The 24,976-nt window shown below is 39.8% G+C and overlaps 1 protein-coding gene across 2 annotated transcripts in view; it reads left to right on the forward strand.

The window, feature by feature from the left end:
* The first annotated feature begins 3,645 nt into the window (after positions 1-3,645).
* Positions 3,646-24,976, forward strand: part of MED14 (mediator complex subunit 14) — a 36,111-nt gene continuing 14,780 nt past the window's right edge. For both annotated transcript variants that reach the window (XM_005431932.4, XM_055701917.1), the window contains exons 1-16: positions 3,646-4,074; positions 5,965-5,991; positions 10,578-10,683; positions 11,343-11,516; positions 12,300-12,429; positions 14,122-14,250; positions 14,604-14,711; positions 15,579-15,711; positions 16,262-16,412; positions 18,988-19,099; positions 19,717-19,842; positions 20,724-20,802; positions 22,395-22,554; positions 22,952-23,146; positions 23,729-23,863; positions 24,291-24,367. In XM_005431932.4, coding sequence (XP_005431989.3) covers positions 3,893-4,074; positions 5,965-5,991; positions 10,578-10,683; positions 11,343-11,516; positions 12,300-12,429; positions 14,122-14,250; positions 14,604-14,711; positions 15,579-15,711; positions 16,262-16,412; positions 18,988-19,099; positions 19,717-19,842; positions 20,724-20,802; positions 22,395-22,554; positions 22,952-23,146; positions 23,729-23,863; positions 24,291-24,367 — 2,024 coding nt within the window. In that variant the 5' untranslated portion in view covers positions 3,646-3,892. The remainder of the gene's footprint in view (positions 4,075-5,964; positions 5,992-10,577; positions 10,684-11,342; positions 11,517-12,299; positions 12,430-14,121; positions 14,251-14,603; positions 14,712-15,578; positions 15,712-16,261; positions 16,413-18,987; positions 19,100-19,716; positions 19,843-20,723; positions 20,803-22,394; positions 22,555-22,951; positions 23,147-23,728; positions 23,864-24,290; positions 24,368-24,976) is intronic.

Consider the following 24,976-nt stretch of genomic DNA (forward strand, 5'->3'; position numbering starts at 1 on the left):
AATTTGTCATCGGCTTTAAACAGCAAAACACTGAAACCTGCTGAATTAAGAGAATGAACACAAATGAAAATACAGTAGAAATCTGTATTTAAGCAGCCTGGAAAAACTATATGAACACAACCATCCTTCCCTGCACTGCAAATGGGCACTGCCTACCTCTTAGCAAAGAGCCAACAGGAAAGCGCTACAGTAATCTCAAGGTTGTTAAAATGTCACTGCTTTTTAAAAGTGCTCAACAGCAGATTCAGAAGGTTTGATATCATTAATCCCAGTAACTGGGCAGTATGGAAACAAATCAACTATAGTTGATCAACAATAAACAGACAAATAAACCACAGCTATCAAATAAAATCAGATTATATTTTATGCTGAATTATCCTCTCACTCTCACAAACTGCAAAATTCTGTAACTCAAAACTAATCTTCCAGAGCATACAATTTAGTGACACACACCACTGTATGAAAGAGTACAATTTGGATTAAGTTTCAGCATTATTCATTGCTTCTGCTTGACTATTCTTCTCAAGTGCACCACTGTATTTTACCTGGAGTCTATTTTGTTATTTGGAGAATTGCACCCAGAGAGTGCTATTTGCCTGAAGTATTAACTTAAGACATTTTGTTATCTACGTGCAACAAATTTGACTATATAACAACCGCAGGCCTGATCTGCAATCCACAATCAGATACAGTGTTTTTCATTCATGCACTTAAATGTTAAGAAATTGATTGTCTAGAAGACTGAAGGAACCAACACCCTCAATCAGAACTGAAGCTTCATCGTCCTTTTATACAGCTTAAAAAATCCAACTTTGTTGGTCACCTTCAGGGAAAATGGTACATTATACAGAGGTTATCCATAGTCTACCTAACAGCTGTGCAATTCATCAGGTCCGCGTGAAAGCACTGTGCAGGGAGCCTTCTCTGCCCTGGAAGTCCTGTTACTCTTTCCATCAACCCCACTGTCTCAGCTTTCTCCCTCCTGTAGTTTTGCCTTTTCCATGCCAACAGACTTCTGAAACTATTTCCAATTCCTAAAAGCTGGGTTTCTGAATTTAGACACAAGGCTCATCATTCTTAGAAGTACTTCCATCAAAGAGTAGTAAGCACTGCCAGCTTCAGAAAGGCAACAAGAAGCAGCAAACGTTCTCTCTTCTTACACAAGTATTATGTAGGCCAATCACCTTTTTGAACTCCTGATACTCATCTCCAGCTTACTGTTAGAACACCTAGTCTCCCAAAAGCATGATTGCTGTACGCACACAAGCATAAGCCTTGAGCTTCTGAAATTTCTCTGTGGCTGCTCCTCCTTTCTTTGAAAACAGCATCAAGAGCTTCTTTACTATGCAGCCATGTGAGAGGAGAGCTCAGCCTGATCCCTGCCACAGCTCTGATTAACCTTTTATCTTTGAAAGAAGCAGAGAAAGGCAGCCAAGCTGAGGATATCCCCCCCTCCCCAGCCAAGGCTGAAAAATTCACAAAGACCAGAGCTTCTCCAAACAAAAACAGCTCTAATAGGGGAAAAGTGAAATTGCATCACAACAATTTCCCACCTGCCTTTTCATCAACAAAGTCTGAGCCTGTGCCACTGAAATCAATGGGAATTTTATTAGGGACTAAACTTGAAGAGATTGGAAGAAGGAAAAAAACCAATATACAGCCTGCATTTCTCAGTTACAGCTCTCATAGATAGCATAATCATATTCCTGTGCACGTAAATCAGTATTTTCTTCAACGGTGCAACTAGTTGGCCATAAAATGGCTACACTTCATTTATTCATGCATGTAGAGAGAAAAAAGATTTTCAAAAATTTGGAAAAACCCTTCTTTGCAATGGGGAGGCAAAAACTTCCAATACATTAAGCAAATAACTTGTTTGTATCACAATACGATCCAGACAGTACTTGTCATTCTGTCCTTTAGAATTTTTATAAACAGCACAAAATAGGTATTTCTTTCACCTATATTGAAAAAAAAATTCCTCCATTAACCTGAAAAAAAAAGCAAAGAAGAAGAAAAACTTGTGTCTAAACACATTTTAGTGATTTTAGGAGTAAAAAATTCCCAACCAACCATCAGCATCCACCCCCTTTGAGCAGGGAGGCTCAAAGACTCACAGGTTCATCTCTCTGTCTCTGAAGCAGCCCACAAAACTGCAGACTGGCACAGCTCACAGCTGCAGGAATTGTTCCCCTTCCTAGCCCCATGGATCAGGCACTGCACTCCACTACAGGTGGTTTCTTCTCTCCTTAAAGCTGAGGCATCGCCTAGCAGCCTGTACAGCAACACAGGAACTGATGTGCCAGCAGGGAGTTAACAGTTTATCTTGCTCAATACAGTTTTATGCTCCACAGAGGCTATGGGAGAGGGTGCCTGCCAGCAAAGGCGCTCCTTGTCAGTTGGCAACTGGCGGGCGCATAACCTGGAGCAACAAACATGCTCTCCATAGGAACAGAACTGACTATTCTTGCTGCTGGCATAGATGCCTTAATAATAATAATAATTGTTGTTGTTGTTATTATTATTATTATTAAACTGCTGATTACACACTTATCAGATTGAAAAATGTCTCCTTTTATTTTTTACTTTCCTCTTGGAAAGAGATGAGTCAGAGAAGAGGGTTTTAAAAGTCTGCATTTAATACAGAGGAAGTAGGATTTTTTCTTCTTTTTTTTGAACTTTGAGGAGTTTGCATATTTACTGTCAACAATGTGCCTATTTCAGGGATTTCTTTGTAATCATAAGGCAAGAATGTATGATTTAACACCTGAGTGAATCCCGATACAGAACACCCAGGATTTATACTGTTCCTTTCCTTCCGCAGTCCACCTCGGTAACCTGTCCACAAAAAATCCATCTTGAATTGTTTACAGACCTTCCCTCTCCCTTCAGGAGTGTCAGTTAATCTGGAAGACAGAAATACGCAAAAGTTCCTATAGTTTGGCGTTTATCACCAGATCCCACGAGCACTCTGCCCCTTTCCCCAGCTTTAACTGTGACTTCCACGGCAGAGGCACAGCCAGCTACCTCTAGCCGATTACCCGGCATCGCCCTGCACCCTTCGCAAATGCTTCGCATTTCCCAAGCCGTTAGGGGGGATGAGCCAGCCCAGCGCCTGACACAGGCCGGCCGTGGTTTCCCTGACGGCCTGACGAGCCGCCCACAGGCAGAGGGGCCAAGCCTGTCACCTGGCTCTCCTCCACCCCGTATTTCATTGACGCGGCCAGGTACGCTGGGGAAGCCATCCCCGCCCCCGCCCCGTTATCTTTTACAGATGTTTCAACGGGGCGCTGCCGGGAAGCCCCTCGGGGAAGGCAGCCGGCTCCGGCCCTTGCCCCGAGAGATCGCTCCCGAGCACGGCGCCATCTCCCCGCCCCGGCCGCGCCTCCCCCCTGCCGTGCCCCGCGACGAGGTAGCCGGGCGGGGCCCCTGCAGCCTCCCCGCCACCGGGCCGCCGCACGACGCGCAGAGCCAGCCCCCCGGGCACGGCCCCCGCCCCGCCGCGCCCGCGGCCCCAGGAGCGCCGCGCCGGGCCGCCCCCGCCGCCACCTGCCGGCCCCGCCCGCCCAGCGCCGCCCCGCCCCCACCCGCGCCAGGCTTTCCCGGAAAGGTTCTCTTTCCGGTCCGCCGCAGCTGCTCGCTTCCGGTTCCGTGTCCCCAACATGGCGGCGGCCCCTGCGCTAAGCGGGCTCTGAGCGCTGCGGAGCCCCCTCAGTGCCGCCGCCGCCCGCTCCAGCCCCGGGGCCCGCTCCCACTCCCGCCGCCAGCCCCCCCCGTTCCCTCCGTGTGGGGCGAGTCGGGCCGGGTGCCGGTGCCGCCGGGAGCGCCGGCCGCCCCGGGCTGCCGAGCGGTTGCTGCCCGGGGTTGAGGCGCTGCCGCCTCCGCCGCCGCCATGGCGCCGGTGCAGCTGGAGAGCAACCAGCTGGTGCCGGCCGGCGGGGGCCCCACGTCAGCCCCGGCCCCGCCGGCCCCCGGGGCCGTGACAGCCGCCGCCAGCCCCGGCTACCGGCTCAGCACCCTCATCGACTTCCTCCTGCACCGGACCTACGCCGAGCTCACCGTGCTGGCCGACCTGTGAGTGCCCCAGATCCCCCCCGGCCCGCTCCCGGGCCTCTCCCTGCCCGGCTGCCGGGGCTGGCAGTGCCGCCTTCCCAGCATCCTGGGAGGATGAGGAGGCCTCGCCAGAGATCCGTCCCGGACCGCGGCCGGGGCTGGTGTGGGGGGAGGTGGCTGCTCCTTCTGCCACCCTGGGGAGGTGGCCCCGTTCGTGCAGGCTGGTCTCTGCATCGGGCTGTAGGCAGGGGCCTGGGGAATGCTGCTGAGCTCTGGGATCTCCTATAAAGAGAGGCTATGATTGTGAGGAGTGCGGAGCAGCTGGATGCAGATTGTCTGGTGAAATGCTGAAGTTCGCCCCCAAGTTACCATGAAAAAACCCAACTGTGGTGTTTGTACTGATATCAAAAGACATGAAACCAAAACGTGTGAAGTGTAGATATTTTCATGTGCTGCAACTCTTTGAGTTGCCTGTGTACTTTCAAAAATACCATTTGATTATTTTGGGGAAATAAAATAGGTTATTCACATTTACTTGATGATCTGCTTGCTGATGATGTTGCATTTGAAGTGGCAAAACAAAGGAATGTTTTGGGCCAAGAAAACCTTTCCTGAAAGCATTTGGACTCTGGATAAACCTGTTTCCCTTTTACTTTGTTTTACATTAGAGGTTCTTGTGGAGAATTTGTGTGTTTTAAGAAGTGACGTATAGAACAAATAGAAAAAAATAGGTATAGATCTTGTGAAATGCTATATCTGGTAAGTATGCAGATAGAGTTTTGCTTGACTTGGGGTTAAGAGTGTTCAAACTCTGGAAAGGGCGAGGAGTTCTGGAATTTTTGGAAGTTCTTCCAAAGCAAACTAAATGTTAGTCAAGAAGTGTTTCTGTACATTTATGGTATATATGGACAGTAGTTGATACTGCATGCATTCTTGTAGGAGCATGTGTCTGTCTTGTCTTTTATTCTTGTTTTAAGGTCCTTTAGACTTAATGTAATTGTATCTATTTTAATTTTTTTTCTATTTTTATAATTATATATATAATTAAGGTGCAAAATAGAATGTGTGAACAGCACACAGGGAATGCTTTGGGCACTTTGATTCTCCAGGTAGTTTTTAGAAGCTGTGTGATATCCCTCCAAAAGCAGAGTTTTCCAGTGTATTTCCCCATAAAGTATGGATTTGACTAGTAGAAAACCAGTTGGAAGTATTCTTCTCCTTCCCTCCAACAGAATGATTTCTCATTCTTTTACTAGCCAGGGCCTAGAATAAAAAAATAAAAATTAAAAACAAAACAAAAAACCCAGACTCTTTAAATGGGATGCCTGTGATACCTGTAAAACATTACAGAAATAGTACTCTGCAGTAGTGTCTCACACAGGTTGTTAATAGAATTCTGGAGTATGGCATTTCTCCACTTTTAAATTGAAAGAAGTTTCTTTTCCCTTTTTAATCAGGCAAGTCAGGAAACAGTCAGTTTTAACACCTGCTGCAGATGGTTCTAGGATTGCTACTATGGATTAATTAAATCTGGTTATGGGTGCTTAGTGAGCGTCATCAATTACAAAGCACAGGCAGTGATACTACATGGCTCACTGCATTAGCAGAAACCTTGGGATTTCAGCACCCTTCATCAAGCTTTTAAATTCATTTGACCAGTTACAGCTTACCCAGGACACGTTAGTGACAAGTGCCCCGCGGTGCTACTATACTCCTGATTTTATTTCCATCTACCACTTAACTAGGCTGCTTTCTAAAGCTGTCAAGCTACTTCCTTTATCAAACACGTAACTTTATTGTATTTAGGAAACATTTACAGTCATAGACATTTTGAAATGCTGTAGAAGTTCCTCTTGTACTTAGTTGAAGGTTGCTAACAATTATTTTTTTTCTCTCTGCTTTTTTACATAGATTACCAAGGAAGACTGATATGGAAAGGTGAGTTACAATAAGACAATCTGTAATGCATGTTAAAATACAGAATTTGTTTAGGATGTTAAGATAAATATTTTATTTAAACAGTTCAATATTATTCTCTTAATTTTAGATATTATACAAGAAAATAAGCCTTGTCTGTCTTGCTGTCACTACATAGTTCAAGATTTTTCTCAGCATCAGTGGCAGTATAAGTTTTTGTTGGGTTTTGGTTTTGTTATTGAGGCTTTTTTTTTTATTGCACTGTTCAGTAACGTACTGTTGCTGTTACAGTAGGTAAAATCTGTCAAGGGCATTTTTCTCTTCATTAAGCAGTAAAGCTGATGGGAAAGGGAACTGGAAAACCTAAATAGATTCTTGTTAGTGTGATAAAGAAACTTTGTTCAGAAGAAGCAGTTCAGAAATGAAAACAAGTTAAAAACCTTTTTTCTGCTTTTTTCCATATTACCTGATCTTTGTTATCATGAGCACTGTTTTCTGCTTCTGTCCTGTGTGGTTTTTGAAGTGTGAGGATTATTAGAGAACAAATAGAAGAGAACAGAACAGGCCCTTTTTTCTTTCCCATTTCCCAAGATGAAAGAACTTAACTTACTTTTTTGTTTGTTTGAATAAATTTTATGGAGGTTGTTCAGAAAATTGTTTCCTTTATTTGTGTTTACATGCTAATTGGACTAATTTTCTTTGCAGACATATAACAGCTATGATATTCCTAAGAAAGTTAATAAAGGATTCTCAGTACCGGGTTGATCATTAATTCAGTTACCTGAAATCTTCCAAAACTCTCATAACATATTGTGGAATCAGTCCCATTTTCAGGGAATCATAACCTGGGATAATTTCTCTTATCCTTTTCCTTATGCGTAACATTTTATGAAGACAAACAGTGTGGGTTTTATTGGGGGTTTTTTTGTTTGTTTTTGTGCTTGTTGTTTGGGTTTTTTTAAAATATTACTCTATTTGCTGAGGAAATTACATTCAACTTCGTCCCAGAGCTCCCTTGTACTGGGGCAGGAGGGGGCTAAGGCGAGGGGCTTCTCGCATCTGTATGTTTAGTATTTCTTGGTAAAGCTGGAATCTGCTTTGTGGGGCACACAGGTCTGGAGCAACAACTTAAGTCCTAATGGATTACAGATAAAAGAAAATAACACAGCCTTCAATGGTTACAAAGAATGTCCTGCAGTTGAAGTTGTCTTGAATTTAAATTGTCACATCCTTGTTAGCTTTGATATACGACTCTTCTTGGTAATGTGGCTTTCCAGCTCTTGGAGGAAATCTATAAGGAATGTAGTTTAATTATCCAGATTATTCTGTTTTTCCTAACTTTGAGAGCTGTAATGGCAGCAGTAATTTGACATCAAGTTCTGTTTCTTGAAGCCTGCCTGGTGACATGGTATGCAAACTTTGGTGAAGATGTGATGGTATTATGCTCTAATAAGGATCACATAAAATCTACATTCATTATTACAGTACCTAGCTAAAAGATGCTGTGATAAGAAAAAATGATAGGAAATTACACATCATAGTATAATTTGGCTTTTGTTTGTAAAGGGTCACTTATTAGTTATCAGTGATAAGAACAAATAACTTGGAACAAGAAAGAAGTGGTTGGATCTGTCGTGTAATATTAATAGTGCTGAGTTCTGAGGTAAATCCAGGGGCTTGCTTCTTGATAACAGAGAGCTTTTTTTGCTCAGTATTCTTTATATTCTCCTTTTTATCCTCCAGTGAAGTGTAATACGGGGGAAACTTTTATCTGAACACAGTAATGGCTGTGTAAGATTTAACTGGAACTTGGATTATTATGACTTTGCAAGGCCCTATCTTCTGTTGTGCAGAAATGGAAGGTAAAACCTTACACCTGCATTCCTGTATGAACAGTTCCTGCTGAGAAGTATTTAAAAGAGAAGTATTGTTAAAATACTTCCAAGAACTATATGAACATACTGTTTTCCTATAAGTAGGCAGTTTGCCTACTGGTTTTACATTAGTTAGTGAACAAGACTGTCACTTATCAAATTTGCAGCAAAGACTCATCTACACAAGATTAAAAAAACCTAACATTCAGAAATGTTGTAAGAACATGTTATTTGTGACTTCAACAACAGTGCAATTACATACCTAATTTCTGTGTAAGAATGCATTCTGTTCTTTTCTAATGACAAAATAACTGTTATTTCACTCCTTTCATAGACATGGATAATAATTTTGATTGGAATAGTACTTTGGAGATACCAAGTCCTACCCTCTGCTTGAAGTAAAAGACAGTTTCAAAGTTGGTTCCTGTTGCTCAGGGTCATATCCAGTTGAATTTTAAGTATCTTCAAGGATGGAAATCCTGAAACTTTTCTGGGCAACCTACTTCAGTCTGTACTGAAAGACTACTCTCTGTGTCTTTCTTTGTCTTCCTAATGTCTGACTAATTTTTCACTGGTTTAGTATGTGGCTGTTGTCCCCCAGCCTTTTGCACCTTCGAGAAGAGTCTGGTTCCGTCTTCTCTGTAACACACCTTCAGATATTCGAAGATGGCAGTAGGATCTCACTGTAGCCTTCTCAAGCAGAAGCAAATTCTGCTTTCTCATCACCTCTTGTATGTCATGTGTTCAAGCCCCTAACCTACTTTGTACAGCAGTATCTTTCTTGGCTAGGGAGTATAAAACTGCATGTAGTGCTTCAGCTGTAGTCTCACAAATGCTGATGCAAGGTGAATAATCACCTTTCTTTGCCTAGGCTGCCTGGTGCTAATACGGCCTGTCATTGTTGCAAGGGCATGTTGCTGGTGCCTGTTCGCCTGTCCACCAGGACCCCCAAGTCCACTTCTGCAGAGCTGCTGCCCAGCTGTGGCCCAGCTACTGCTTAGCACCCAGCCTATGCTGTTACATGAGATTATTTGGTTCCAGATGCAGGACTGTGCGTGGGTTTTGCTGAACTTCATGAGATCACTGTCAACCAGTTCTTCCAGCCAGCTGAGGTCCTGGGGAGTGTGTACCCTTGATTTCCGATCACAGAACATGTTTGAATTTTTCATGCTTCATGCTGTTTTCACCACAGAGGTTTGCTTGATATTACTAGATTTTAGCACCTTCTATATGGAGTGTGTCTGAGAGAGTACTGGCTTTCTAAAGTCTCACTGTAGACATCTTTCAAATCCCATAAATTTATGGGTTTTTAATCTTTAAAAATTGTCAACATCTTGTTTTCATAGTGTGGTTACTATTAGAGCTGTATGTACATATAATGGCTTGTCCACCACTTGAAATCTTAGTATCGCCATTCTAAAACATACGCTGTAGAAAGCAGAGAAGTTACTGGCTTAATGCCCAAGTCCTTGGATGAGGTTTGTAGTATGTGATGCAGATGGTAGTAGTTGTGCTTCTGGCCTAAATGTTCATCTGCTACAGGCAGATTATACTTGCTGCACAAAAAGAGTTAAACTTGTTACACCAACACTTTCAATACAAACAGGCTCTGTCTATACTATAAGTAGCGTTTTACAGATTAGGATCAGGAGTTGCAACTTTTGTTTGGTAGAGGCTAATATTGTGTGCACTGCGTAATACTGGTTTTGTCCAAATGCATTTGTTACTTTAGAACACTGTATGAGGAAAACATCTTAGGTGTGTTCTTTTGTTTGTTTGGGTTGGTTTCTTTCAAAGTAACTAGAAAACTGATGAAATTAGTGTATTGGACGTGTAGAAAGGGAGGAAAATCTCTATAAACAGCACATGAAATGATATTAGTGTATGGTATTACAGATTACATTGTAGATCTGTGTGTCTTGTTTAATGCATCTACGATGTAGCTCTGTAACAACAGGATGAAATCTTGATGTGCTCCTGTTACATTCTGTTTTACAAAAAAGACATGTAAGCAGACTCTGCCTCATTTTGATGATCTCATACAAAGCATGGTGGGAAGAATATTGACTGTCGGTAATTTCTCCTTATCACAATTCCTTTGCAAGGCAAGAATGGAGAGGAAAGTAAAAGGGCGGGGGGGGGGGGGGGAGGGGTTATGGTCTCCACCACCACCCTGTTTCCTGACATAATGGTAGCATATTGTAACACACTGTGTAAAGACGTCTTAAAATTATTAGAGTGAAATTTTGTTTAGTATCAGATTTATTTGTTTTAGTGAATGTCAGTGTAGTGTTACTGCCAGGTCTTGTAACCCTTAGGTATATTGTCTTGTATACTTTAAACTTAATCATAAGCCCTGGGGGAATCCTTTAAAAGGTGCAAAAATAACCCGGTTGTGTTTACTACGGAATTGTTTCTCTCAAAATCAGTGATTAATTCATGTGAGTATGCTTTTTTTGTTTCCCCAGACAGTCTCGCTTGGTTAGAATCCGTGTATGTTGTTAGCATTTAGATATTCAGAACAGTGAACTTTCTTTCCCCCCATGTTCTAATCAAACAAGCCCTGTATTAGTGATGCCTCCATTAACACAGTTAAAGTTATCGTTACTGTTTTTTATTGGCACAAAGTTAAATTGCAGCTTTATTATATATCTGATTGCTGGTTTAAGCTTTATTATATATCTGATTACTGGTTTAATGTACGTTTCTTTTTTTTTTTTTTCCCCCCCCCAGAAAAATAGAAATAGTGCAGTTTGCAAGTCGCACTCGTCAACTGTTCGTTCGTTTGTTAGCCTTAGTTAAATGGGCTAATAATGCTGGAAAGGTGGAAAAATGTGCGGTAAGTTAGCAACAGAGTTGGGTATGAGATAATCTCTAAGTGAGATGGGATTTTGGTACACCCTGACTTCTCCTTATTATAAAAGTTTTTTTTAAAAAAAGCCTATTTCATAGGCAAATGAATATTGAATTTTAAACAATTTTTTTCCATTTAGCAACTGTATAATCTTGTCTTTTAACAGTTCATGTTCCCAAAAACTCTTCAGTGGCAAAAAAATGGAAGGCTTGTCTGCACGTAGTTTCAGGAGTGCTTTGGGTTTAGGTGATAGGACAGGGAAGATGGTGATCTTGGTGTGTTGTTAGTTGTTGCTATCACGTTCATCCTGCTCTTGGTTAAATAAGAGTAAAAGTCTAGAATGTTGCAAAAAACGAGCCTCTAGTCGATTACAAACAAGTATGGTTGCATTCCAGTGGCAATCATCAGACGAAGAGCTGTGAGGCTCCGCAGCATCAGAAATGGCATGTGGATTTAAAGTGTCCTTGCATACAAATGTAAGACATGGCCTTTGTTTTATAAATGTGATTACTTGAATTGGAAGCAACAGATAAAATCATTGCAGTATATGCAGGAGATGAACTGGATATAAAAGGGCATTGATTTGTGCATTTTTTTGGACACATACCTTTCTCCCCCACCCACCCCCTTCTTGTCCTCTGCAGATGATATCAAGTTTTTTAGATCAGCAAGCCATTCTGTTTGTGGACACTGCTGATCGTCTAGCATCGCTAGCCAGAGATGCTTTGGTCCATGCTCGTCTCCCTAGTTTTGCAATCCCTTATGCTATTGATGTTCTGACAACTGGATCATACCCACGTCTGCCTACCTGCATTAGGGTAAATAATGCTACCGTATGTTGCTGGGGGCGGGGGGGCGGCAAAAATCCCCTGTACAGTATCAAATGCATGTTGATGATACTAATTGTCTATGTGCAAATGGAACTGTAGTTTAATACAGGCCTAGTACCAAGTCTCTGCAAGTTTCTCTTGCAGAGCACTTCCTATTTGAACAAATTATGCTTTCCCAGTAAAACATTACCTCCATTTAAACTAGTTCTGCTTTAGAATGAGTAGGGTTAGCAGCGCTTCTTCCTTGTTTCTTTAAGTATTTGCACATGCTAAGCCACCATCCTAGAAGAATGAAGTGTGAACAGGAGTTGCTAACATCTGTTGTTCTTAGAGCTTTTGCCTGCTTTTTGGAAATGTACTGAAACACTTACTAGCTCTCTTTAATGCTGCTGCCTTTTCTTACTGTTAAAATGCAGAATAAGAGGATTTTATGAAGCTATATAAACAGTAGTACCTGTGACTTGGATCTGTAGCTACAGATAAAGATTGGTTGTCAAATCTTAGTATTTAAGAACAAGTTTAGCCTGATGTAAGGCCCTGAATTTATGTAATTGATTCAAATTGAGTAATTTGACTCAGTGATCATTTTCAGGTAAAATGTAATCAACTAGAAAACAAATCTGAGTGTAGGATATAAAACTTCACCTATGTGTAATGACCTGTATTATTTATATTTTCAGACTTCCAGTCTGGTTAGTTTTCACCATTGCTACTGTCTATGTATTATATGTGCTTGAGTTACGTAGACTTATTTGTGATTGTTTTTAACAGGATAAAATAATCCCTCCTGACCCAATAACAAAGAGTGAGAAGCAAACCACACTTCATCAGCTAAACCAGATTCTTCGACATCGACTAGTGACTACAGATCTCCCTCCACAGCTGGCAAATCTTACAGTTGGTAAGAATTGGAATTACTTTTTGAAGAATATATTATTGGAGGCTGATTTTAAATTGTTGCTTTAGTGATAAAGCAAAGCTAAAAAATAGCTCAAGTGAGACCATTAGACATGCTTCATCTGTTAAGACTGGGATCCTGTCTCTGTCTGACATCAAAATACGTGTTTTCCCATTTTGAAACATGGGAGCATTGGTAGTATTGCTGAAATACTATTTAATTTTAAGAAGAAAACCTGTGCAGGTAACGGCAAAAGGTTGTAGGCATTGTCTTGTTCCTTCAGCAGATGTGTTAGTCTTAGGCCTAACAATGTAACTGCTTTACCTTAAGTGAATTTTAAAATGCAGTTTAATTAAACTGTTAGGTCTTCTGTAGAAACTCTTTGAACTTTAGCTTGAACAATTCATTGTAATGTTGCTTTTTGAATCTGTTGTGATATTAATCTTCATGCATAGAATTTGTTCATATTTATGTATACCTTTTGTTCTGTGGCTCACTGCAGTGCCAGATCTCTTAATCTGTTTTCAGATCTCTGTTTTCATTTAACCCAAGTAGTGATAGACATTAAAATGACCTTTTTTACAGGAAAGATGGCTATAAACCACGCTAGGTTATTGCAGAATCGCAGAGAATAGGGCTGGAATGACCTAGTCCAAGCTTTTAACTAAGACAAGGTTAGGCATGTGTAAACCATACCCCACAGACCTAGAACAAAGATGTTTCTGAAAAATCTTAGTAGTAGTTTCACTGGATCTTAAGTGAACACTTGCAGTATCACTATTAGAGCCGTGTTTGTCTGATGTAAATATAAATGGGTATATGTCTGAGCTCTTCAGATTTTTCAGTTAACATTTCAATGACTACTAGTTTCTGGTTTGGGGTTTGGTTTGTTTTAAGAGCATGTCTGAGATGCGTTTGAAAACAACACTTCTTGAGTTAAAAGGTTAAAATTTCCGTAGGAATATTTCTGTGTGTCTATAACTGTAAAAATATATGGCATGTTTTGTTAAGTGATTGAGAAGGAGGTTGACCTACAGGTTATAATAAGAACTTGTACTAAACTGGTTGCTCTGCCACTCATTCTCTTTATGACCTTACTTACATAGTTTTGACAGTCTTTGTTCCCAGTTCTTGAATCTGATAGCAGAGCTCACAAAGGTGTGAAGATATATATGTCAATTTGATAAATAGTGTGCATGTATATAAGTTATGCAAAAGATTATCTTCCTGGCATGAAAATGGAATTACAATATTTTAATGTTAAATAAATGGTTTGCAGTGAGTTGTGTTTTCAGGGCTAGATTTCAGCCTGTGCTGAGATCATGTTCCGAACCTCTTTTGAATATTGATTGAAGTATTCATGGTTGGTATAGCAAAGAACTGGAAAAATGAAGCCAGATATTTTGTGTAACTTGTCATGCTGGTAGTCAGGTCAGTGTTAGTCTGTATTATAGTAGCAGAAGTGTTAACAAGTTACCGTAACTGAAGTACTGCTGTTCAGGACAGTTTGGTACATCTGTCCATGCTGCTTATTGACACCGGTTCTGTTGCAGAAGCAACTGTGAAGTCTTCAGAGCTGCACAGAAGCATATGCAACAGAGTAGAAACTGTAGGGAAGCATTGTGAGTGCCAGGAGCTGCCACACTGAAGCATCTTAGGAGACTGAGTGAAATAAAACATTCTTTTCGTTCTTAGCCAATGGCCGTGTGAAGTTCCGAGTTGAGGGTGAGTTTGAGGCCACCTTGACAGTGATGGGTGATGACCCTGACATCCCCTGGCGCCTTCTGAAACTGGAAATTTTGGTTGAAGACAAGGAAACTGGTGGTAAAAAGAAAAAATCAAACCTTTACACTTCCTTTTTAACATGATGTTAATCTCTGATAAGTCTTGTTTATACTGGGTCTTTTGCATATCATAAATTAAGATAATGAAGCTGTGTATACTTACCTTGTTTTCACCTTGCTCTGTGTGCCTTTAATATCTTAACAATGATAGACTGTGACAGTGTAGTAGACTGACTGAAATTTCCAGAGTAAACCAAGGATTTTGTTAGAAATTCTGGTATGGGAATTGCTCAGTACAGTTGTATCTTTTTTTTTTTCTCAAATATATTAATTTGTTATATTAAGTACCTAGTTTCCTTATGTCTAATGTGAATTCTTTTTAATTCATGAAAGATGGCCGAGCCTTGGTTCACAGCATACAGATCAACTTCATCCATCAGTTGGTCCAGTCACGGCTGTTTGCTGATGAAAAGCCACTTCAGGACATGTACAGCTGTCTGCGTATCCTTCTGAAAGTTGCTTCTGAATAAGCTGTTTAATGTACCCTTGCTGCTCTTGACCCGCAGCTTCCAGGAAAAATGTGTTCCCTGTTAAGCTGGGGGAAGATGTCTGGATCTGTAGTAAAAATGATGGCCAGTTATTCTCAGGTGCCAGCCTGTAAGATTTGGTTTTACACAAACAGCAAAGGTAAAGGTGAGGTATTCAAGACAGCAGGTTGTGTGCTAAGTCAGTGCAGCAGTGGCTGACAGCATGTGCTGATTTGAGAGATAGAATATAGTGCTGACTTGGAAGGTATGGGAGCTGACAATTCTTGCTACCAAGAACTGTAGTAAACTGATGGTGGTGTGTTACCTGTATTGCACCTGTGTGGATAGTAAGATGAGATACAGCATGGGCAGGAAGTACTGCAGTGATTTGCTGCATGCAAGGGGCAAATGGCTTGACAATGTGAAATGGGTTTTAGTGAAACAGTTTCTACAGAAACAAACAGAATCATGTTATTTTAAGGTGACCATGGGAGATGAGGCTAGTGGTAACTATAGGGTGAATTGAATTTCTTTGTTAGTAATCTTTTCCCTAAAAGATGATTGGAGCTAAAAATCTATGAAACAAAGCTGTTGAGACATTCTTGTCTAACACCTAGAGAAGAGTTTAAAAAAAAAAAAAGGGGGGGGGGGGGCGCAAAAAAACCTTTGAGAAATATTTGAAGCTGTTTATGTCTTTAGCTTTGGGTTGGTACATAGTATGTTTTCAGACAGCATCTTTTCCAACTTCTGTGACAAGTGGATTTATGTAGCGTACAGAAAGAGATTTATGTAGTGTAGAGACTTTTTGGTGGTCTTACATTTTCTGAACTCCATTCGTTAGACTCCTTCTGCTTAGCGCTTCAGTTGGAAGTCTTGCATTCACAAACTTTAATGCTGATTCGAGAGCGCTGGGGAGACCTTGTGCAAGTGGAGCGATATCATGCAGGGAAATGTCTCTCACTCTCTGTTTGGAAGTAAGTTAATTTTAAAAGGGCTGTTAGCAAACAATAAATGCAGTAATAGGAGAGTTTTCATTTACTAAGCTTGAGCCATAATTTTCAGAATTGTACTTCCTTTTTGTTGTGAGACTCCTAAATTCTTGTAATTAAGTACCTAAACATGTTGCTTAACTTGCAAAGAAGTGAGGGTTGTACATCAATGTACAGGAGAACAATGGATATAGTTATAAATCAGCTTGTATTTATGCAGATATCTAAATAAATTGATTAGTTCTTTGTCAGCCTTTTACTATATTTATTTCTTGACTATTTATTGCACTAGGTAAAATATAAAAAAGCAATCCAGATGCAGTTCTGTATTGAATTTACAGGCATCTAAAACTTCATGTAGTTTCAGTTTACCAACAGTTATGCATTTAAAATGTAAACTAAACCAAATACTTTTTTCAGTTCAGCTGACACAATCTTATTTTTAACCAGATCTCTCAGAATCAAGGATTAGCTACTGAAAGGTGTATTTTCTGCTATTGTAGTTACGTGGTTTAATTATTCTGTTTATTTTAAGTCAACAGGTGCTTGGCAGGAAAACAGGGACTGCATCTGTTCATAAGGTCACTATTAAGATTGATGAAACTGATGTCTCAAAACCCTTACAAATCTCTCATGAGCCTCCACTGCCAGCCTGTGACTCCAAACTAATGGAAAGAGCCATGAAGGTAAAGGTTTGCTTTGCCATAGGCATGTATTTTTATAAATCAAAAACTTAAATATTTTGCATTGTCATCTTGTTTCATCTTGATTCTATTTAAAGAGCTGTTTCTAAGATTTCTAGTGAGCGGTTACTCTAGGTCATGTTTATGTTGGGACCCAAAATCGTTACAAGATACTGGCCTTGACTTCATCTTAAACATTACACCTACTTCACAGTGCATTATATGACACTTAGGAGGCAGAATGCTGAGGCTGGGAGGGAAGCAGCAGCAAAATTTCAGTTATGGTTAGCATTTGGCTTGAAATGCTTTATGGAGAGACAGTTCCTCCCTTTTGAGTCTTGGAGATGCTGTGTAAACTCGCTGTGAAAGTCATCTTCCCCATGTCGCTTGAGTTGGCAGTACTATTCACTTTAGAAAATCTTATGATTTGGAAATCTTGTGAAAAAAAGCTAATCTGGTTTGCTTGTTAAAAGTGTTAGGTAAAGCTTACACTATCACTAATCAGTTTATGGCATATGGCCTATCTGAATGTGCCTTTATGTAGTCCAAATTCCTATATGTTAAAGGTGGGATTGTTGAAATGATCCAAAATAAGTAATTGCAGGCAACTTCCTACTTGGATCAGGCTTCACTGGTGATAATTCTAGATCCTGGTTAATGATATCTAAGAGAAACTGCATTTTAGGTTTTACAGTAAATCTCTTAAGTTCCTTGGCCAGTCTGGTTGTGATGTATCAGAATGTGTGTTTGTCATTATTTCTACACTGTTTGGGTTTGAAAGTTAATAACCTGGAGTGAATGGTACAGTTTTCAAACTTCCAGTACAGTTTTTCTACTGGGAAGAACTCCCCAGCTCAGGTTCTTCACCTGTCTTACAGAACTTTCTATTGATGACAGCCTTCACCTCCTGTACGTACTTTGTATTTGAGCCTCTTGGCCCATCTTCTTTACCAGGTCTGACAGATAAGTCTATATGGTGAACGTCAAGAACTTTATGTTTGGCTACACAGGAGTGAGAGAAACCTAGCGGAGTATAGTCTCTTTCTACTTCTAGAGTAAAAATTCTACTATTAGTGTAATAAATATATACTGAATTTACTCATTTAATAGCCTAAATGAGCATATTTAGGCTACTAAATACACAGTTAATATAGTGAAGATACTGTATTTATGCCTAAACCCAGGAGAATGAGCTTTATCTAGAACATCTGCTGAAGTTCCACTGGAGCTGACATAATGTGAGCTTACTGAATCAGGTCTGCAGACTGTAGATTAGGATATGAGGCCACTGTAAACTTGAGATTTGTCAAAGTTAATGCTGACTCCCTTTGTAACTACTTGCTCTGAGCTTAAATTCATCAGCCATGGTCTATACACTTCTGTTCTAGTGTTTGAATAATGATCTCAGCTTCAATGACGTAGAGTGCACACTGTTTCTGTTTATTTAAGATACTATATAAAACAGTGGCAGGAACAAATATGTTTGTCTAAGCATGTTATTATACAGTAACCTACTGAAAATTTGATGTAGCTGTAGAACATGTAGTCACTTGTTAGTGAGGAAGATATAACTCATAGCAGCTGCTGAGTTGAAATGCTTTTGTAGATGGATAAACACTGGAAATTTTTTTAAGGCCTTGTCTTGGAGGGTCCTTGGGAGGTCCTCTTTCAGAGGACGGTCATTCTGGTATATATGAAGGCATGTACTGAAATTCTGTATAAATCTGTTCTGGTATAAACCTCTTCTGCGTTTATCTCTTATGCTAGCATAAAATTTGAGAGTAATTCACCTCGAACAGTTTTAAAAGCAATGAAGTTAACTAAAAAAAGATTTTGCAGTAATCTATAGCTCCATTTATGCAAAATATGTAAATAATATGACTGTGATATGAGTGGATATCAATGTGAATGCTTGAATTCATGTTGCACAATTAAGCCACAATGAATATAAGTGATGGCATAAGCTTCAGCACTGGCAGTGCAACAGCCTCTAGATGCAAGCCTCCTGATACTCCTGGGTTCAGTAGGATTGGTCTTATTCAGTGTCTGCCACTGCATCTTCACTGCATTGTTACCCCATTAGCAGGACTAAAACTAGCGAGTTGTATTTCATGCTACACTTGCGTATGTGTTTGTGTAGAGGCAACCATATTCTAATGGAGTGTTACTTTGGGGTCAGGGGGGTGGGGAGTGGGGTGGTTTGGTTTTTTCCTTAGTTTAAGCTAGTTATAAACAGATTCCTGCTAAGCTGGAAAATAGTTCAGCCTTGTTCCAGAACAAGTAGGTCTGCAACACAAAGCAACAGCATAGGTTGTGAAACTTCATTTCTTTTACATTTTCTTCTAGTCCTCTCTCAAAAACCCTCCCACTGCCTGCTGCACAGACACTTACGTTTGTTTGTCATACTTTCTAGTGATCCAGATACTCAAGTTAATAGTTCATCTGGTTAACCACAGTCCTAAGCAAATTCTTTCTGAAGTGATTATTTTATTAGCTTAAGTAGCTTTGTTCCAGTATGCTAATGTATGAAGTCTACACATCAAATTTGGACTTGCTCAAGTACATTCCTCTTTTACAGATTGACCACCTATCAATAGAAAAACTTCTAATAGACAGTGTGCATGCAAGATCTCATCAAAAACTCCAGGAGCTGAAAGCCATTCTTAAGAGCTACAATGTTAATGACAATTGTATGTGTTTTCTACTGAAGTTTGTTTCAAGTTAATTTCTATTTGTGCCTAGGAACACTTCCTTTTTTCTTGGTATTTCTTGTTTTTATTAATTTAAATAAAAAATAGGAAAAAAATGGGAGATACTCAGAATTAACAAGACTGCTTTAAATTATTCTGCATTGATAATTGTAAAATATTCATACTTCTGAATGCAGTGTAATAGATGAAACTGGTAGAGCATTGTAGTCCGAGTTAAAGGGTTAAAAGTTGTCTACTGTAAAACATGTTCAGAATTGAAAGTAAATCCTTCACTGTCTTGCTAGCTTTGGATGAGACTTTGCTTAAAGTGTTGTTGAAACTACTGGGATTTAATTGAGCTTATAATTGTGAAGCGGTGAGTTAAAAGATACTCTGGGATTAATCATCATCTTGAAATTTGGCCTGTCTTTTCTTATTGGTTTGTTACTAGCACTCTTCACAGAAAAATTCTTATATTCAGTTCCCTCTTTATGTTAACAATGAAATAATGTGCAAGTGAAGATTGCTTCTATAAAAACAAACAGATTTTAGATTATAATGGGCTAAGTGATAAGCTTGAATTTTGTGTAAAATTATTAACATCAATTTTTGTTTAGCATTCATTGAGACAGCTCTTCCAACTCTCGTAATTCCAATTTTGGAACCATGTGGTCGATCAGAGTGCCTGCATGTATTTGTTGATCTCCACTCTGGCATGTTTCAGCTGATGCTGTATGGTGTTGGTAAGTAGTTGCAAAACCAGGTTGTATTTAATATCTTGCAAGAATCCTGCACTATGAGGAAATTTTGTATGAACGATTCTGTTAAATCTGCCAGCTTCTGGAAGTAAATAAGGGTAAATGCAAATGCACGCTGCGCTTGAGTCATCATCTAGGTATTTGAGTTTGAGGAATGGAGAAGTGGACCTTTGTGCTTAAGAGTCACAGTTCAGTTAGGTATATTTTAAGAGGACAACAGACTAAATATTGTTAGGCATCATTGCAATATTCTTTATGACTCATGATTCCTGGGTTGGGCTCTTAATGGATGCAGCCATTTCATATAGGCTTGATTGAGAATTGTGTTATGTGACCTTATCCATCCTGAGTTTCTGTTCACGTCTTAACTTCAGGTTTCAGATTACTTAAGAAAAGAAGGAAAGTGAGTTCTTTCAGAGTATTTGCCTAATAACATACTGCTGTAGTTTTATAAGCATTATGGACGATTTGTCATGTATCTTAATCTCTCTCTTCACAATGAGCCCCATGGAGAAGACAAGGGGCACCAATTACAAATTGTATCAGGAGAATTTTCATCTCAATATAAGAAATTTTTTACAGTGAGAACAATCAATCACTATCTGCTCCAGGGACGTGGAGGAGTCGCCATCACTGGAGGTTTTCAAGATCCAGTTGGACATGGTGTTAGATAATTTCATCTAGGCTCTCTTCCCATGAAAGGTTGGACCAGATGATCTTTTGAGGTCCCTTCCAACCTCAGCTGTTCTATGATTCTGTGATTGATTGATCAATTGTTAAATTAGATGAGACACTTACATTAGAAGGTCAAAATTTTGTTTGAAGAGTAGATGTTAAGACCATTCACTCACCTAATGTTCTTGCAGATCAGTTGACACTTGATGACATAGAGAAGTCTGTTAATGATGATATGAAGCGTATCATTCCTTGGCTCCAGCAGCTCAAGTAAGTGACTTAAATGATTCACTTAGTTTGCATACAATGAATCACCCTATTTGTATTTTGGATGATCACACTTGCATGGCTTTGTTTTACCGCAGTAGGGGATATACTTCTCGCTGTTCTAAGCAACCTTGAGTATTTACCATTTCCTCTAAATAGGTGGAGGAAATTCTGGTTTTGTTTGGAGTAGATTCCATAGTCCTCCTTTAGTCTGCACCCGTACATGTAGCCTCACGCATTGCTATGCACACGCTCTGCGTTGAAGTCTTTTCACTTTAAGTCAGTAGCAGATCATTTGCTTCCTGAGGATCTGGTTTTGTGTTCACATTCGTTTCTATCCCCTTTTATTCTGCTTTTGTTTCTACAGCTGAACTCTGCTTGTTTCTCAGCAAGAGAAATCTGCCTTCTCATAATACAGAGGGAAAAACCAGGAAGTGGCCTAGGATGATTTAAATAATATCTGTTTATCTTCTAACACTTAAGCCCTTGCTGGTTTAAACCTATCATTTTCTTTCCATAAAGCCCTGATATTTAAGCACAAGATACATTTGGCTGCATAAGAGGTTGTAGTGGATAATACAAATACAGTTTACATCTGCGTGAAAACTAAGTTCCACCTGCTCTGTTGTTTTGGAAATTCCCAGTACTTTGAGCTAATTGCAGGGTGAGACCTCTGTTTGAGAAATTTTGCTTCTAAAAGAAGCATGATGACGCATGAAGCGCTGGCACCCTGGAGAAACTAATCAACCTCCCTTTGTTATAAATAATGTACTTGAGATAATGGCTTGGGTAGTCCTGCAGTTTTTGAGGAAGCCAGGCAGTCACATGAAATGTCTTTTAGGACAGCTATATGTAACATCTACCTACAAGACCAAATGTGCTGTTGTGATGGATGATAATGTTGAGCTCCCACATTTTCCACTGCTGTCTTCAGTGGAAGTTTGACTGAAAAATCAAGCCACATGTGTCTGAGCCCCTTTCAAGCCTAGCTAGACTTTCTGTCCTTGCCACTATAGCCAAAATCTATTGGAGTAGAACAAAGTTTAATTCCAAAAATTAAAATAAACTTGGTGTCTTGCATGTGGTTCTTCATGTCCAGACTTATTCATGTGAATGAGTTTGCTTATAGCACAATGCAGAGTGACGTCCAGCTTGGGTGACTTTTTTTACTGTATCACTTACCAGCTTATATGAGCAAAGATTTTCTTTTCTATACCAAAAAATAATGGCAGATTCCAAGTTGTAAAGTAACTGATCTACATGTTTTTTTCATTTATCCTTCTTTTTTATATTGCAATTTCATATTGTGGCATATAAAAACTTACGTATTCTCTCAGTGAATAATCTTAGGGCTTTTTTTCTTAAATTAACAGCTGTCTGTAACTCAAACTGAAGACAAGATGTAAAGATAGTAATAAGAAAATACAAACTCATTAAACTTTCTATGTGGTTTTCTGTATATAATTTGTGCAGCAATGATAGATATTGACTTAGAATATGACTGACTTTTAACTTGACACTAATGCTTTAAACAGTGGTATACTAGAATAATGTAAATCAGTCTCAGAGTACTAATACCTTTATTTCAATGCAAGGTTCTGGCTTGGACAGCAACGTTGCAAACAGTCTATAAAGCATCTGCCAACAGTGAGCAGTGAAACTCTTCAGCTAGCTAATTATGCTAGCCATCCAGTGGGAAACCTTTCTAAACACAAACTGTTTATCAAACTCACTCGCCTTCCACAGTACTATATTGTAAGTAGCTGAAAAATGCTCCTATCTTTTGTTCCTAGTCATGGATATACCAGACAGTTTGTTTGCTGTACTCTTATCTCTAATATTACAAACCAAGTGATTGATGTAATCCTTGGCTCTCCCTTTTCCCTCCCTTCTCTCATTCAGTAGGTTTGTTAAGCAGTCAGGCTTATAGAGAAGAGGGGGCATAAAGGTTTATTATTCAGTAACCTTCATGTTCTCTTTATGTTTCCTGAAAGTGTAATAGTCTTTCTCTTCTTGAATTCCTTTACTAGCCACAGTATTAATATCTTGAAAAAGGCTTAATGTCTTGTCTTTGAGGGGGAGAGGATAGGAGCTGATGTAGACATATTCTTAGTTGAGGGCTTTCTCAATTTGTTGCTCTGTTTAAATATAGGTTGTAGAGATGTTTGATGTTCCTGGCAACCCCACAGAACTAGAGTACAAGTACCATTTTCTCTCTGTGAGCTATGCTGAAGGAGATGACAGCCCTGCTACTGCACTTTTGCTACAGCAGTTCAGACCAAACATTGAAGAGTTGGTACTAGACACAAAAAGTGGGAAACAAATGAAAAGTGGTGTCAAGCGCAAGGTATGTACTTCAAAAGCCATTGGGCTAGAGTGTGAAAGCTGAACACACGTTCTGAGCGTCAGTACCAGCTTTAGTAGTGTTGTTTCAAAGTTTGTATGGCTGACATCTTACTTGTATTGCGGCTTGGTTCTCTGGACTGCTTCCTTAGGGAGACGTTGGGAAACTATTTTGTAACTGTTGTCTTTCAGCTCATGCCAGGGCTTCTCAGCTGTTCTGAAGAGCCAAGGCAGAGCACTGTGCTGAGGTAGCTAGAGTAGCTTGTATGTGGAGAGCACTGGTATCTGCTTGATACGCTTTGTGCCATGTAGGTGTAGTCTTTGAAAGACTTGCAGAGGCTGGGAAGAGTTACTTCTTGGTGTCAGGCTGACATGGCTTAGTGATATGTAAATACTGTTTTAAGGAAGGTAGTGATTATAAAATTAGTTTAACTGAATTGCTTGAGTCCTGAAGTGGACCAGATCCTTTCAGAAGTTTGTGCTCGGAATATGATTCATGTAAAACTTGGATGAAATTATTCTCTGACATCTTTTCAAAATGTTTACTCCAAATGAATAAGTACATTTATCTTTATTTTAATTCTAGTTATCTGGTGATCCATGTTCCATAGAGCCTAAGAAACCGAAACGATCAGGAGAAATGTGTGCCTTCAATAAAGTGCTAGCTCATATTGTAGCCATGTGTGATACAAATATGCCATTTATAGGGCTTCGTATGGAGGTATGTATTAAAAAATATTTTGTTTTCTTCTTCCCCTCTACTACTCCTGATTCTCTTGTCTCGATGTGACTGTTTGGCAGATTTATGGTCATGTGTTCTCTTTGGAGTTCCTCTGCCAGCTGAGCCTGGGTGACTAGAGTGACACTGGGTTGCTCTAGTCTTTTTAGATCTGGTTCTCCAATACAGAGCACTGCAAAAAGCTTCAAAAGTTGAGGGAAAAGGGAAAATGAGAGGATAAGAGAGGCACTTGTGGGAGGGACTGGGAAACAACTTTATACTAGATTGCACAGACTGGTTTTTTGCTTTCCAGTGCTTGAGGATGTGAAACATCTGTCACTCTTCGGGAGCAAAAAAAAGCCTTGAAAAAGTTACAGTTGTTTTACTTGACTTTCTTGTTTGGGATAACATTTTTCTTGTTTATTCCTAGTTATCTAATATGGACATTCCTCACCAAGGAGTACAAGTAGAAGGAGATGGCTTCAGCCATGCAATACGTTTATTAAAGTAAGAGGATATGTTCTGTGTTTCATTTTATTACTGTACATATGTTTGAGAGAAAAAAAGGATTGTTCAGAGAGTAACACTAAAAATATCAGGGTGGGAGGGATTTTTTGGTTTGGGTTTTTTGTTTGAATTTTTTTTTAATTCAATGTTGATATTTTTAATTATTGTGTGTCTTGTACTCTTATGTGAAGCAGTGCTGGGGAAGGAGGAAAATAAGAGTAGACACAGAGCCAACTAAAATCAGTTTCCTCCATTAGCCTAAACTGGAGAGCTCTGAAAGCAGTCTGGCAGTCCTCAATCCTAAATTCAGGCGGGGCTAAGGAAGATAATGGTGACGATTCATGAACATGTAATTGCAATTTTAGGTCAGATCAGAGGCCTACATACTCCATATGTTGTTTACAATTACCAGTATGTGATACAGCAGAGGAGAATGCAAGGAATCCTGGAAAAGACAATTGCATGGTAAAAACTTGTAGAGGAAGCATCTGAGAATTATACAGTAATTTAAGAGTGGAAGGGACCTGTGGAAGTCATCTGGTCCAGCCGTCTGCTCAAAGCAGGGCTGGTCATCTGCATTTTCCAGTCTCCAAGAGTTTTTATGCCCTC

Source organism: Falco cherrug, chromosome 2 (assembly GCF_023634085.1).
Source record: "Falco cherrug isolate bFalChe1 chromosome 2, bFalChe1.pri, whole genome shotgun sequence".
In the NCBI taxonomy this organism is placed as follows: domain Eukaryota; kingdom Metazoa; phylum Chordata; class Aves; order Falconiformes; family Falconidae; genus Falco; species Falco cherrug.